Source organism: Notothenia rossii (assembly GCF_949606895.1).
Source record: "Notothenia rossii genome assembly, chromosome: 1".
In the NCBI taxonomy this organism is placed as follows: Eukaryota; Metazoa; Chordata; class Actinopteri; order Perciformes; family Nototheniidae; genus Notothenia; species Notothenia rossii.
This window is the reverse complement of record NC_136912.1, coordinates 78,178,320-78,193,474: the sequence shown is the minus strand read 5'-3', so window position 1 is coordinate 78,193,474 and position 15,155 is coordinate 78,178,320. Positions and strand designations below refer to the sequence as shown.

The following is a 15,155-nucleotide window of genomic DNA, read 5'->3' as shown; positions in this document are numbered from 1 at the left end:
ATTTAGCCTACTTGCATTTCAAATAACTTTGTTTCTATATTGTGGACCAAAAATGTTGCCCTATCAAAGATCAATCAATAATCTTTCTCTGTGTTCTCTGTATTTTCTCTGTAAAGTTTTCCTTTACAATACAATTTGTGTAATACCGAATACGCTGTGATGGGAGCAGAGTTTATGGGATGCTAAACTCACAGAAGATCTCCATCAGTCCACAACCAGCTTGATGAGCTACTTCTCCCTTTAAATGTGGTTGTTCATTCTTGAGTCCGGCTAGATGTGATACACAAAAGTTCATTTTAACTTTTCATTTAGTTTGAAGCATTTTGCAAGATTTGTTTTGGAGTTGTATGAAGTCAGAAAGACAAAGGAAGGACATGCATCTATCTTCTCCTAGTAAGTTATTGTTATACTATTTTCATGTTTGATGTCTGTTTAACATGAATCATCGATCTCCTCATTGAATACTTCCCTCCATCTTATCAGCAACCTATTCTCCAGCATCATGGGAGCTATTGCTGAGGCTGTTGCCATGGCTGTTGTTGCTAAGGAATTATTTGCAAGGAGTCCAGGAGGCAGGAGCCAGCAAACCACTGAACTATGTTGAGTGTTTCTCCAGCAGCAAAAACTTAGGTCAATTTAAAGTGTACCTTTTTTATAATGTGATGGTCGTAAGAACAGTATACGTTGACATTGATACTGTAATACTGTAGTTTTGAGAGAGATGGCTAAAAATAGCCTATGCCACAATTTACATTAAAAAAGGAATCAAAAACATATTACTTAAAATAAAAAGGATAGAAGTCAAATTGCTGTTTTAGAACCGTGTTAACCTTGCCAAGAGTTTTGCAGAGAGAAAGATCAGTACACCCAAAGCATTTTGCATCTAATCAAGAGGGAAACTTAATCCTTAAAAGGAATATGTCATCCTTCAGTTTATTAGAAATATTCAAAGTCAAAATCAAGTAATTTGTAGATCACTGGAAAACAAAGATATGGTAACTAATGCTGCATATATGCTAGAGGATTTACTGTTAAATGTAGTGGAGTTGAAGTATAAGTAACATGACATGGAAACACTCCAGTAAGTACCTCACATTTGAGTACAGCACTGAAGTAATAGTTGTTGTTCTTGTATTTTTTTTATAATAAGGTCATCATGTGGGGAACCAGTATTTCCGAGTAAATGTTTTAGGGAGGGGCTAAAATCTATTGTGTTCAATGATTGGCTGTCAGGTCAAGCTCTTACCACGTGGGATATATGGGGATAGACCAATTGGAACTTTCAGGGCGTGACCATCGCTACCATCCAGCCATCATGTTAGCTGAAGAAGTCCTTTGCATTAAGCTTTGCTAACTCATGAAATAACATTCCGGGTTACTTTCTCTGTGTATTGTTTAAGTTTTTCATGGACACTATGATTTAAGATGGAAACAACCACTGGTGTGTGAAGGTTGTTGTTTTCTTTGCCGGGAGCACCCTATCTGGACAGCTGTCTCGGATAACTAGCCTGTAAGCTAGCGCGGCTAATCGTAACAGACTCACACTGCCTGCCATCAGACAGCCACTCAAGACCAAAAGTCGGCGTTTCGACGTTGGAAATTTCTACCATCATCATGGAGAAGGTATTTTGTCCACATACGCCAGCTTTGTTACATTATCTTAAGCGTACAGCTCTCAAAGGCTATATGGTAATACCGAGCTAGCTAACTATAGGTAACAGATAGCTGCTAGCTACACCTGCTTCTCCTGTTGGCATTCATTCACCGAGGACAAGCCGGCTTCTTGTTGTTCCCTGAGCGGCTCAGCTCTGACTTGCTCATTTGAAGCCACTTGCTGCATATACTCTCTGATATCACCACCTCCTGCTGGGCACAGGGAGGGCAGTAGGCCCTTGAGCGTGCATGGGCTCCTCAGATGAGGGAACGCCCAACCCCGACTCACTGATAGTAATCCTCTGTCTACATTCATGTGCTCCTCATCTGTGTTTCTTACCACCCTCCGCCTATCTCACACTTGTATTAGCAAACTCTTGTCACTAATGCCAATCGATCATTTGGATTGTTGTTATGAATGGCCACAGCCTGTTTTCTAAATGTAGAATATCTTTGGCAGACAAAACTGAGGCAAGCAGTCTGTAAGGTTAAATGAAATGCAAGATGATGGAAACACAGGGTATAATAATCATCATCATCACCTCACCCTCTTCCCACAGGCTGATTTCTTGAAAGGACTTCCCGTCTACAATAAGAGCAACTTCAGCAGGTTTCATGCAGACTCCGTTTGTAAAGCATCTGTAAGTAGCCTGTGGTAATATGTATATCCTGAGACTGTCCATAGTAATGCTATGAATGTTTTGTATGGATAACAAGCTAGAAATTGTTTAAAAGTGAGCCCATACACTGTCAAAACACCTTAACTAAATAATACACAAACATTTATAATTTGACCCCACAACTGTAGTCTATAACCTTTTTCTGTTTTGTTTCACAGAATCGAAGGCCCTCTGTGTACCTCCCAACACGAGAATACCCCTCTGAACAGAGTAAGTACCAAACTCACAGCTAAGTCAAAACTGTGAGGAAAAGTCTGGGTCTCTTTTCACATTAAGGCTGTTTGTTTGTCACTAGTTGATCAGTGATGTTGTTTCATTACATGCAATATGTGTGGAAGCTGCAATCTAAAATAGCTTTTCACATACCTTTTTCGGTAACATGTTGACTTTGTTTGTTCTACAGTTATTGTAACAGAGAAAACCAACATTCTCCTGCGTTACCTCCATCAGCAGTGGGACAAAAAGGTGAGCATGTGTAGTCCCTTGGAGTTCATTTTATGAACAGTCTCTTTTAGAACTCAGTTCATCAAGAGCCTCGTCATGTTTGGTCTTTAGTCTAGTCGGGTAGCTTGTTGACAGGTAAACATTTTTAATGGTTTTATTGTCTGCTGTGTAATCCTTTGTGTCACACAGAATGCAGCAAAGAAAAGGGAACAGGAACAAGGTGAGGGTGACAGTCCGGCACCCCCAAGGAAAATCGCCAGGACAGATAGTCAAGAGATGAACGAAGACTCATAAGACTGTGTGAGTGTGTGTTTGCATACACAGAGTATAGCCAGTATAAACCAACCAAACGGTGTTCCCAGTGAATGAAATACTTCTAGTCGTTCTGCGTTATGGCAGGATTTCTTTCCTTGCCTGAATTCGAATCTCCCATCTTTCAGCAAAGGAGCCATTTATGGTGTAAAGATTGCATGTGTGAAAACGATGTAACCAGAAAAGATTGGAACTGTCAGTAGGAAACTAAATACTGGCATTTCTTTTATTTATGTTGGCTATTCTCTGTGTAGGTTATAAAATGTTTGTATGCATGCTGAGCTGTGAGTGTGTACAGTATGTGTGAAGTGAATGAAAAGTATCCGAGTAGATTTAAGATCAGAGAGGGACTGGACAGATCAAGTCAGACACTACCCTTAAAAACAGTCTCAAAACTGGTACATGACTTGTGTAGCCTTCTGTCACCTGAAGAGTTCTGATTTGTGCAAAGAAAACGTTTTAATCTGTTATACCTATAATTGTTTATGTATGGCAATGAGCTTCCTGCCAGCCACAGTGCCCACCCTCTCAGTTTCACTGCCCACTCTGCGACCACATGGGGGCATTGCGAGGTTTCTCCACACTGTTTGATTCAACAGAACCAAGACTTCACTGTGAAGATCAGCACAAAGTAGAAGCAACTCTTCCAGAATCCCTGTACATGTGTGTTCATGGTGAAACATTCATATCTTCATTCTATTCCGGGACGTGCTCGTAGAGTAAATGTTGTGTTGGTGAAATATGTTTACATCTAGCACCACCTTCTGGCTATTCGAGCCTAGTAGGAATAGGCTTTTCTGTGAGTTTCAGCTTCTCTTTCATCAAAAGAAGAAACACCTTAAAACGATCTTAAATATATAGTTGTACAATTTCTAATGTTTGTTTTTCTTAGTTGCACAACGAGGTAACAGCTCAGACAGTGATTTAAAAACTATGGAAAGCAATGTCTGGAAAAGGGATAAAATAATAAAAAATCATGTGTGTAAATAATTGTCAATTCCAGAACTAGTTGACCGTATCCAATGAAATATGTATGTGTTGGCCTTTTTGTAAAATAAAACATTCTCACGGACACAATAGAAAATGACCCATTTGAAAGTAAAGAGCCCCGGTGCCCAATGGATGTTACCTGGCCTTGCATGTTGATGTTTTCACAGCTGGGTATTATACTTCTGGATCAGTAATAACAGGGGCTGTGGTGTTATCTTGCGTGACTTTATAAGGTGTTAGCCTAGAGGCCTTACAACATTTCAACATGGGATAGCTGTACTCGTCGCCCTGTCTTTGAGACAGCCCTGGATGTTTTTTGTCTGAGAGCTTGCTTAGATGAAACCAGGGGGTGGATTATATTTTCAGCCATAGAATACACAAAAAGCATGCACAGCAAAGTGCAGTCGCCATCCTGCCTTGTTCCCAAGCTTCAGTTTGTATTGGTATCATATACTATACAACACTGAACAAAAACACATCACTGCCTGGCAGACTCGTATCAAAGCCTCCTGTCCTTCTTGTACTTTTATCAGTCAGTGCTGCAATGTTGGTTTAACAGTGAGGTCATCTTTCTACCCACAGCAGTCCGTTTCTGAAGCAAAACCCACATTATGCTTGTACTCAAATAGACTATCTACAACCCTGACATTGCCCCATTCTCATGTGTTGGATCAGATATGTTCTTTAAACCTTGCTGAAATAAAACTGGATTGAAATTGGGTTTTTCTCATCATGTGGTACTTTAATAGGTGATCATACGTCTTAAATGCTGGTTTTAAAGGATGTTCTGATATGTAAAATGTATTGTGAAATTGTGAATGAAGAATGTGCAGTTGGGATTTTGAAATAACTTGGTCACAACACACATGAAATGCATTTGAAATAGTTTTATTAACTATTGTTCAGGTCTTACAAAAATATGACAAAATAAATTAAAAGAAATAAATAATCCCATTTCCCAGTATTTTTCTTAAAAGATATTTATTTTACAGTGGTTCATTGGAAGAACAAACGGTGTTCAGTAAGTGAGGCTTTCATGAAGATGTTCGGGTCAGGTTTTAATGTTTTTTAATGAGAAACCCATCCGTTCCCAAGCACAAGAAGTACAATGACTAAATTCAGTCTGTTCCTACTGGTTTCACATTAGACTGTCTACATAAACCGAAATCCTACAAAAAACGCAGTTGCATTGAAAGTGAATTACAGACAGTTTATAAGTTTGGCCTGTCTGAGCTAGTGTCTTTATGTAAGAGAAGCCTGTGCTTGGCCCAGTGCTGTCTGTCAAGCTTTCAATGCGTATTTAAGAACCTCCATGTTAACAATTTGCAGTTGCTGCTGTTAAGAAATGCAAAGATGAAATCGGATATGAATAGATAGCATTAACCGACCTGGAGGAAGTATGTCGTGTATGAAGTTGAATTGTAAGATTTCCCTGAATAAGGAGGAACTACAAACATTGAGGAAGGACCTAAACTGTTGCTCTTTTCTCCGCTTTCTCATTTGAGTCACCTCTGCTTATAAATTGTCTTCTTATTTTCAATACAGAAGTTCACAAACTTTGAAACAACAATAAATGGACTCTACTGCATCATAATGTCACTCAGCCCTGAAATCCAAATGCTGCAGGAATAAAGGTTTGGATGAGACTACTACCCCATCCTGTTCTCTACCATGCGTCCCTTTAACAATGACCAGCCTGTCTTTGATAGAAGATATCACATATCTCTCAGCCTTGCACCTCTCATGTTACATCTATAATGAGCCATGACTTCCAAATATAAAAAAGGAACATGCTGTAGATTGACAGTGAAGTGATACTGTGAACACAAAATTGATGCCCTTTCTATTTCCTTATTGCATTGAAAGTCAGTAAGCTATGTGGAAGTACTTTTTGTGTTTTCTTTAGGCATTTGACTTAAAGCTGGACTATACTCCTCGAGAAATGACAGACGCATGAAAAGCATCAACATAAAAATATACGCAAACTGTTTGATGCTCAATGTCAACTTTACTCCTAGACTAGACAGATACTGTAAACGAAGGATGAGATTATGCTTATTACCTCATTTTGAGTCATGGAAGATTTCTTATAAAATCTGAGAAAGAGCAAAACTGAGAGAGCTGACAGTGGACATTGCAGGGACAGAAAGAAACAATGCATAGAGTCTGGTAGAGGATGATGCTGTATGCTGCAGGATATGTGCTGCAGGTGAGGGAGTACAAGTAAGTCTCTTACAACTCAGTGTTATTGCCAAAATCCTAGCCAGAGGTGATGGTGTGGAAATGCATAGTTAATGTTTCTGTCTCAACCTACAGTCTGATGGCCTCTAAACGTTTATCAGTGCGTACCTAATCAAATGTAACCATGATACATCTTCCTTGCAAAGACTTCCCTAATCTGCAGCCTAATGTTGTTGACCAATGTATACTGATGACTAGACACTGGTGTTAGGGGTCAATAGTACATCAGAAGCTGCCTAACAAAAATGTTTTGCTATACAAATGAACTCTGGCGCCACCTTCTGTTGACCCAGCAGAACAGAAATACCTGTTAATGGTAGTTGATGGAACAGTGTTGAAGTACACGTTAAACAGAACATACAGTACGCATACAGCTTGGGTTAACAGTATAGACTGAAAAATACCGCCTTTGTTCAAAAATAAAAATTCCCATCGTCAGCACTGCAATGCTGAAAGAATGCAGCAAATGGTGTGTATAAAAAGAGATATGGAGCTCAACATAAATAATATTGACAACTGTAGAAAAAAAACCAGGGCCAGGTGATTAGATAACATGTACCGTGTGAAAGGAGAAATTAAAAAAAATCCGGCTTTTGCATAATGTTATGAGGCGGGCTGGTGTCAGTCCTCTCTCCTACAGAACGAGTTGTTTTAATGCAGGTTCAGTGAAAAAGTGACTTCTTTACCTCTACGCTCGCTAGCCAAGTCTGGGGTAGACTGACTGCAATGGAGCCCCATCTGTGTTTACAAGGCTCTCCATGGGCTTGGGTGGAGAACAGCACTCAACAGCCATTTTCACATTCTTTTTTTGCTTTTGCTTTTTTTCTCTTTTCCCAATGGTCTCATGGTAAAATACTGGTATGTGACAGCTTGACAGTTTTTTATTTTTAATGAAAAAATCAGCTCACTGTCACAGGATGGGAAGAAATGTTCAGAGCTCAGACATCACCTCTGCTTTGAAAATAAAGCTGGTGATGCATCAGGGATGTAATTAATGGAGGAGTCGCGTGATAATTGATGATAATATTTATAACTGACCAATATTGCTTTTCCATTTTTTTCACTTCAATATAAAAGTGAAGGGCCCAAGAATTCCTCACAGTTAAAAATCAGACAAAAGCTAATGGTCACTTGTGTTGTGACGGCTACAAACACTCTCAGAAGTTATTTGAAGTACAATCTGTAATCCTTTCGTACCACTGTGGATATTTTTATATATTTTTTCCTTCAACGGGCTATTATGTCCTAGTGAGAGGTCAACCAGATCCTTACAATTCATGACTAGAAGAAATCAAGAAACACAGCTCCTCGCTTTAAAGGCTTAAAAATATTAGAAACGCAGCACATGCATTTCTTTATGTATTGCAGACAAGGAAGGATTTGTATGTCTGTGTAGGGTGTGTGTGTTTGTGTGTGTTTATTTAATCATGATAAGAGGGCTTATGTCTTTCTATAAAGCCTTTCTTTTTTTCCTCCTCAAAAAAGAAAACCTAAACAAATCAACTATCATCCATTTCATTTTGTCCTCTCTCTGCTTCAAGTACCTCTACACATAGTGTGTGATAGCATAGAAGGTAGGTCAGGCGTCTCCTCACAGTGAACCCATCACTTCTGCTGTGGAGATGTAACCAGCGACCAGGTCTGTTCTCTCCGGAGCTAATAGACTTTAGAGCTGCTCGTGTCCAAGTCTGTTGCATGTCCGTTCTCTGACCCTTCCCCCCCAGGCGAGGGGATCTCGTCTGGAACACCGTTCAAGTCAGACCTGGATGGCTGTCTGTCTGACGCCTGTGAGGATGATCCTTCCCCGGGTCTGAGCAGCACAGCCCCGTTCACACAGGTCCCCCCCTCAGATTTCCCAAAGTTAAACAGTTTCCCAGGGTTGAAGGCTTTGCTGGGTGACTGAGAACGCTCCTGAGAGCTGCTACCTGATGATGAAGATGATGCTGTGGCATTTGCTGCTGTGGTTGCAGCGGCAGAAGCTGCAGAAGCTTCCTTCTTACTCTCAGGTGATTTGAGGAATTTGAAACTCAGGAACCCGGGCAGCTTGGGCTCAGTTCCAGTGGGTGACTGAGGTGAGCGGGCGCCACTCGAGGAGAACTTGCTCTGCAGCGGGATGATCTGTTTCAGCTTCATCACGTTGTTGTTGGCCAACAGAGAGCTGGGCCTCTTGGGTTTGTCCGAGCCGCTGCCGGACCCTCCTCCAGAACGTGATTTACTACTGTGACTTTTATCGTGGTGGTGATCCCCAGAGGAGTCGCCCTTGCTCTCGTCCCTCTCCCTTTCCCTGCGGGCCATATGTTCTGCCTGCCTTTGCCTCTCCTCCTCCTCCCTCTTCCTCCTCTGCAGCTGCTGGTAATGCTGCTGCGCCTGTCGCTCATGCTTCTGCAGAGGAAGGGAAACAGTCCCTTAATGTATTTACCAGATTCAGCACTAACCTAGCGACACACTACAATACTGCAGTGCTACCATTAGAACAAATCCCTTACTAAGAATTCTGCATTACTACTGCATAGCTCCACTATATCCTAACCTCTTCTCATTGTTCTACACATTGTTTTTCTCTAAAATATCATTGCTAAAATATCAGTTTAAAGTAAACAAATATGTCCAAAAAAAGCTGCAGTGTTGCAGTACAGCTGGTATGCAGCAGAAAGGTGGGCACCTCTGGTGGTTACTGCAATATATTCTATTACATTACAGAACTCTGCACATAATAAAGTCAACTTTGAGCATTTATTCAAACAGCCTGTATTATTAGTGGATTCCTTCCATTTCTTGCGACTTTTTCACGACAAATTAACATTTTTGGTTCTAATGCTGTCACATATTTACCTTGAAGGCTTCCCTGCGCTGATAATCCAGTTTAGCCATCTCTTCTGTGACCCATGTAGGAATGTCAGGGATGGCCACATGGATGACATACTTCAGGAGGATGGCAAAGTGCTGCAGTTAAACAGGCAGGTAGAAAGAGGAGGTTTGGGACATAACAAAAAGAATTATTGAAAGCACAATCACAAATCAAATGTAGGGCACAGTGCTTCAGAAAAGCCTTCAAGGATATGTTACTTGAACACATGTTTGCACATCATCAACTAGGCCATGAAATCCTCCTCCTGATAGGCCCGACTTCTTTATCAGGACAAGACAGAGCTGCAGGCTGTTTACCTTTTTCCAAATATAGGCAGGCACAGAGTGCAGCGCTAACGGAACCTGTGTCTAAATATGTTACAAGTAAGAGGAGAAACATGAAGAGATCTTAAGTTCATGTGTTCATGCTTTATATAAAGATTGGAACATTGGAAACCCAATTCATGCATTACTATACATAACTGAGAACAGAATTGATGTGGTACTCTGTCAGTACCATGGATAGAAAAATAAATAGTTATCGCAAGACACCTTTTAGGTAATATTGAAGCTAAAACTTGATATCGAATTTGTATATCTCCTGGGTCCCTAGATGATGACAATGTGTAGTTATCAGAGATACATCTGTTTCAGTGAAAGAAAACATCTGTAGTTTTCTAATGAAGCCAGTAGAGGAAGGTTCAAATACAAAAAGTAGTAAAACTTTGCACTCTTAATACCTGGAACATTTTCTGATAGCTATACATTTTGTGCTGGCTTACAAAATGCTTGCACCTTCAAATAAAAGTTTGTAAAAGCACTGCCCTAAGCATTTCATCCAGACTTTCAAGAACAAGCTGCGGTACCTCGAGGATGACGATGGAGATTATGGCCATCTCGGGGCTGAGCCATGGAAACAGACGCTGTAGCTGACCACACTGACCAATCAAGTAACAGTTCACTATGATGGCAATCAAGCCCATGGCTTCCATCACAGTCTGTGAAGGAAAAAAAAAAGTTTAACTATTTGGTTTTCTTAAAAGGGACAGTTAACCCCTATCTCAGTTTAGTTCTATTCAGTAATTCCAGACAATTATGATAACGTAATGATGACTGCTACACAGTTACACAGGTACATGATCATCAACTGTTATGTTAATAATAATTTCACGATGGTTATCATTTCAGTTGATTTTTTACATAAGACGGCCTTACTATAAGAAATCGAACTGTTCCTGTCTTTGGGTGACAGTAAAAACCTTTTGACTGTTAACTCTCAGAGAGTGAGTTTCTGACCTGCCACTGGCCGATGCTCTCCACTCTGAGTCCAAACGGCCGCTGCAGACCGGTGCAGAGCTTAAAGGCATCACTTCGGATCTCAATGATGTTGTTGATGAGAGCGCACATGGCAGCCAGAGGGAAGGCTGAGGAGAAGAGCACCACGTAGCCAAACTGGACAAACATCTCTTGGTAGTCCTGAAAGGTGTCCTGAGAGGGGCAGAGTGGACCATTAAATCACAGCTCTACAAGTTAGTACAATCTCAAAGCTACTATTTAGCAAAAAGATGACAAATTAAATCATTGTGCTGTGGTACCAAATAACAAAAAAAGGATGTGTTAACCCTTTATTTAGCTGTAGTATAGTCAGCAATGATATTTTGGCATATAACCAAATGTTATTCACATCACACTCAAGACATGTCTGAGGTGTGATGTGACTGCTGGATTCACGTTGCAGTGCTGGTTTACAACATGTATGAAACCTGAACTAAGCTACAGTAATCATAAGGAGAGTGACAGTGAAGTGTTGACCCAGCTGGCAACATACATTATATGGCTGACTTGTTTACTATTGCACAACATGTTGCAGTCTTTCTCAATCTTTCCTAACTTAAAATAAACCAATTCAAACAGTAAATAAGGATGGGTTCATTTATGTGAGTTTTATGTAAAGACTTATAGAGAAATTAGTGTAATTTTCTTTTTTTGTCTATGATGACTATTGGTAACTCAAGATCTTTGGGAAAGAACGATTCCTGCAGACATGCAAGAGGTTTTTGTTCACTGAAGTTTTCTTTGGAAAGCTGTAAAAGCATCCTAAACCTTAACCCTAAGAATGTGTGTTTCCCAAATATCTAAAACAGAGGTGGTGTGTAAACCTCTATCTTGACAATTGGTCGTAGTGAGAATAATAACAATTACAAAAAAATAAGATTGACATACTTTAAAACTCTGAGCAAAGTTTAAAACATAAGGTCAGTGTGAAGTCCTTACAGAATAGTTCTGCATGCAGCTCTCCATCTCAGCCTGAGTAAGCGTGTTGCTCTCTCTCATTTCAGGGGGGTCGATCCATGATTCCCGTTTTGTCTTAGGCTCAAGTCTCTCTATGCTCCTGCCTCTTCTTCTATGTCGCACTGATGTCCTGCTCTCAGACCCAGAATGCAGCGGGGCGGCGCCGGCAGCAGCAGCATTATTTCTCTCAGCCACACCTCTAGCTCCGCCACCCGACTCCTTCACATCGTGGATGCCATTATCATCGTCATCGTCACACATCTCAAATACAGAGGAAGGGTCCATTCCTTTCTCCACCATAGTGGGGCTCCCCTCATCCATGTAACTGTGGTCTATGGGGGGCCCACTGCAGACTGGCCTTCTGTCCACCTTAATAACAACAACAACAACACATGTACTATATTTACTTTGCACATTTGGGCACATTGCCAGAGCATAAAAACATCAACACTTCCTGAATCGATTTTATCACAAATATTATACCTTCTCTATGAAGCTGACTTTCCTCAGCTTCAAACCGCAGTCGAGCAGACTTTCTTCCTCCGTCTCTCCCTCACTGAACCTCCCGCTGTCGGCCTCGTCCTTCTCACCTCCCTCTTCTTCATCAGGCACCCCGCATCCTCCATTTAAACACTTCTTTTCCCTGAGAGAAATTGAAGAGACACATCAGAAAAAATGAGTGTGTGTTTTAACCACTCACAGCGTTGTCTATTTCCTCAGTGTGCAACTGGAGTGACTCATAACTGCAGGCAGCGCACAGACAATGTCAAGAGTACTGTAGATAAAGTGGCAGAGCAGGTCTGTTTGTTGGGACTAATACTGTGATTGTTGGTTTGAATGACTGTAAACGCTTCATTGTAATCATACTGATCTTATGAGAAAGTGTCTACCTTATTGCATGCTTCAAATGAAATAGTGAAGGATTTGCTTAAAAAGGTTTGACCCCAAATTTGACATGTGCATTTGATTGAAGTGTATGGATTTATTAATCTAATAAGATATCAAATATTGTGTTTCACCTCCTATCTAGATGCCTAAACCCAGGCCTGGTGCCCCTCAGTCCAGGTCCTGGCATGGCGTGGTCGGTGGGAGAGACCTGTGCTTTCCCAGCTGCTAGGCGGGCGTATTTCAGCAGCACTGAGATCAGCAGGTCCCACAGCGCTCGCAGTGTGAGCTCGCCCAGCTTGTGGCGCTCATACAGGTAAGGCTGCAGCACCTCCTTCACATTTTGGAGAAACTGCCGTATTATGAGCAGAGTGGCCAGCATCTGACAAAGACAGTGAAAAACATACACAAAATGAGTTGCCAGGATAAACCCTCATGGAAAAAAAGCTAACAAATAAACCTAAAGACAAATATGTATGCAGAGATTATCCACAAGCAAACATTTCATTGGCATATGGTGCATTGAGGCCGAGGACATGAACATGGACATTCAAGACTTATTCCTTGCTGAACAAATCCAAATCACACACAACAGGATGTAAAACAAATCTTAACTTTTAGGATAATTCAGGCTTATAACAACTTGAGTATATTTACAGAGTTGAAGCTTCAGTACTATGTGTATTAAAAAAGTTGATTGCAAAATAAGTTAATTTGTGTTAAACCTATTGATGTTTATAACCTCTGCCAGAAGCCATGTTGTTATAACCCAGAATTATGCTTTTCTAACACTAAAAACCGAGCAGTCATTACATCTTCAGTCCTCGAATATACAGCTAAAAATACAAATACTACGAATTGCAGCATCATAAAGTAATTGTTTCCAAGTCAAAAGCACAAAATGCAAACAACAAACACAATGTCTTCCTGAGAATAAAACATGAACAACAGATGTTTTCCATTTCAGATACTTTAAGGACTACACTGTGTCTTCATACTGTACTGGTACTGGACAGCTATTGGTTTCTATTGATTTAACTACAATATGAAATCCTGTTTATACAAAGTAAATATACTTTGACAAATACTAGAAACTGGGCTGTACATGTTAGAATAAGCTCAATGAGGTGGCCCTCTGAGGGTGTATCTAAAACAGACACTCAGACTTAGAAATGATGTTAGTATGAAGGGTGTTGTTTCTTAAAAAACTGCTGCTGCTTATATATGCAGATGAGGAGAAACAATTTTTGACAAGACCAGTAAAAAAATAAACGAATCATCGGTAGAAATCAAACACTATCTCTGACAGCTACATATTAAATTCTCTCCCTCATCAAACCGCTCATCCATCATCATTCTGTCTGGTAAAAGTGTGTTTACAAAACATTTGATAATTTTCAGATGCAAGAAATGTTGTATTGATAAATCTTTTTTTGAATCTACAAAGGTTTACACTTTATAACTTTATGGAAAGCAGGTTCAAGTCCAGATTGACAGAGCATGCAAGGTGGGGGGCGAGGTGGTCAGAGAGGGACCATAGACCTCTAGACCAGGCAGAGGGTGTACAGGTCAGGGAGCATACTTTGGACTTGATAAAAGAGCTGAAGAACCAGGGATCAGAAATCATAAGCATCTGGATCTTGAAGAACATGAAAGGCAGCATATTGTCGTAGATCTGCCGCTGCAGACTCTTTATCAGAGACAACACCACCAGCATCTTCCACAGATGGGAAAAGGGATAGGAAATGGGGATGGAAGATTATGGAAATAAATGGATGTAAGCAGAGAAAGCAAAGCATTTAAGGATGGGAGAATGACAGATGTTGAGGCCAAATGAATTCCCTGAAGCTAATGTGCGACAGAGGAACATTTGAACTTTGGATGTTTCTTACCTCTTTCAGGCGCTCCATGTCTTTGAGGTAGAATCCAATGTAAAAAAGGCTGAGATAAGAATTTACAAACTGAAACTGTAAGAGAAAGAAATATCAGGTGTCATGAAGAAGAGCGTTATGTGAAAAGGAATTTGAAAATAAACATGTTTCTAAATCGCATGGGTAGTTTTAGATATTAGATCAAAGCTACTCACAAGAACCATTTTGATGATGAGATTTTTCTCATAGGCACTCTGGAGTCTATAGTTTTCTGGGAAAATATAAAATAAAATCAATGAATCTCAGATGAAAGCAATTTTATTAAGATGATCTTCTATAAGAAATGATCTGCTCTGACGTGTATGCAGATCTGGAGGAATCTGATCACTTTTCTCTCACCCATGTCATTGAGCCAGCAGGCGATTTTCCTGTACACCTCGTCACATGCAGTCACAGTGATAGCTAGCATGATTTTTGGGATAAAGCGAGCTAGCCGGGGCATTTCCTTGATCCCCATCACAAACTCCTGGAGAGACACAATTACAGCTTTTTAACCATCACATCCGAGAAAAACAAAAACATAGGTGTTCAACAGGCTTCATTACATTCACCCATGCAAATAATCTTACCAAACATAAACAAGGACAGATGCAGGCTTAAGCTAAGACATGTATGCTACATTTTAACAAGCAGGACACGTAAAAAACAGGTGCTGACAGCAGCATGACCGACCTGCAGCTCAAAGCAGATGAGCATGACCAGGAAGACAAAGCAGAGACAGAGGATACAGATGGGCAGGCTGACCAGCCACCTGAACACACGCCTCCGCCATGGAGGATAGTAGAACTCCTCACATCCTGTTATGGGACTGCAGCGCTTGACTCCCTGACAGAAAGAGGGAGAGAGAGAATTCAGATTGGGCCTGAGAGCGAATAGGATA

At 40.6% G+C, this 15,155-nt stretch overlaps 2 protein-coding genes across 3 annotated transcripts in view; one reads left to right on the top strand and one right to left on the bottom strand.

The window, feature by feature from the left end:
• Window positions 1–1,273: 1,273 nt before the first annotated feature.
• Window positions 1,274–4,799, top strand: dda1 (DET1 and DDB1 associated 1). Its single transcript, XM_079652497.1, has 5 exons — window positions 1,274–1,623; window positions 2,214–2,294; window positions 2,492–2,543; window positions 2,737–2,798; window positions 2,967–4,799. Exons 1-5 carry the CDS (start codon window positions 1,615–1,617, stop codon window positions 3,069–3,071), a joined length of 309 nt encoding a protein of 102 aa, XP_079508623.1. The 5' UTR covers window positions 1,274–1,614; the 3' UTR covers window positions 3,072–4,799.
• Window positions 4,800–4,951: 152 nt separating this feature from the next.
• The window catches only part of ano8b (anoctamin 8b), a 37,687-nt gene continuing 27,483 nt past the window's right edge, over window positions 4,952–15,155 (bottom strand). Inside the window, exons 10-21 of one of the 2 annotated variants that reach the window (XM_079652383.1) lie at window positions 14,948–15,100; window positions 14,615–14,741; window positions 14,431–14,486; window positions 14,237–14,311; window positions 13,927–14,061; window positions 12,479–12,726; window positions 11,943–12,102; window positions 11,442–11,828; window positions 10,464–10,655; window positions 10,034–10,165; window positions 9,153–9,263; window positions 4,952–8,702 (exon numbers count right to left, since the gene is read on the bottom strand). In XM_079652383.1, coding sequence (XP_079508509.1) covers window positions 7,977–8,702; window positions 9,153–9,263; window positions 10,034–10,165; window positions 10,464–10,655; window positions 11,442–11,828; window positions 11,943–12,102; window positions 12,479–12,726; window positions 13,927–14,061; window positions 14,237–14,311; window positions 14,431–14,486; window positions 14,615–14,741; window positions 14,948–15,100 — 2,502 coding nt within the window. In that variant the 3' untranslated portion in view covers window positions 4,952–7,976. The remainder of the gene's footprint in view (window positions 8,703–9,152; window positions 9,264–10,033; window positions 10,166–10,463; window positions 10,656–11,441; window positions 11,829–11,942; window positions 12,103–12,478; window positions 12,727–13,926; window positions 14,062–14,236; window positions 14,312–14,430; window positions 14,487–14,614; window positions 14,742–14,947; window positions 15,101–15,155) is intronic. The other variant, XM_079652384.1, reaches the window with a different exon arrangement.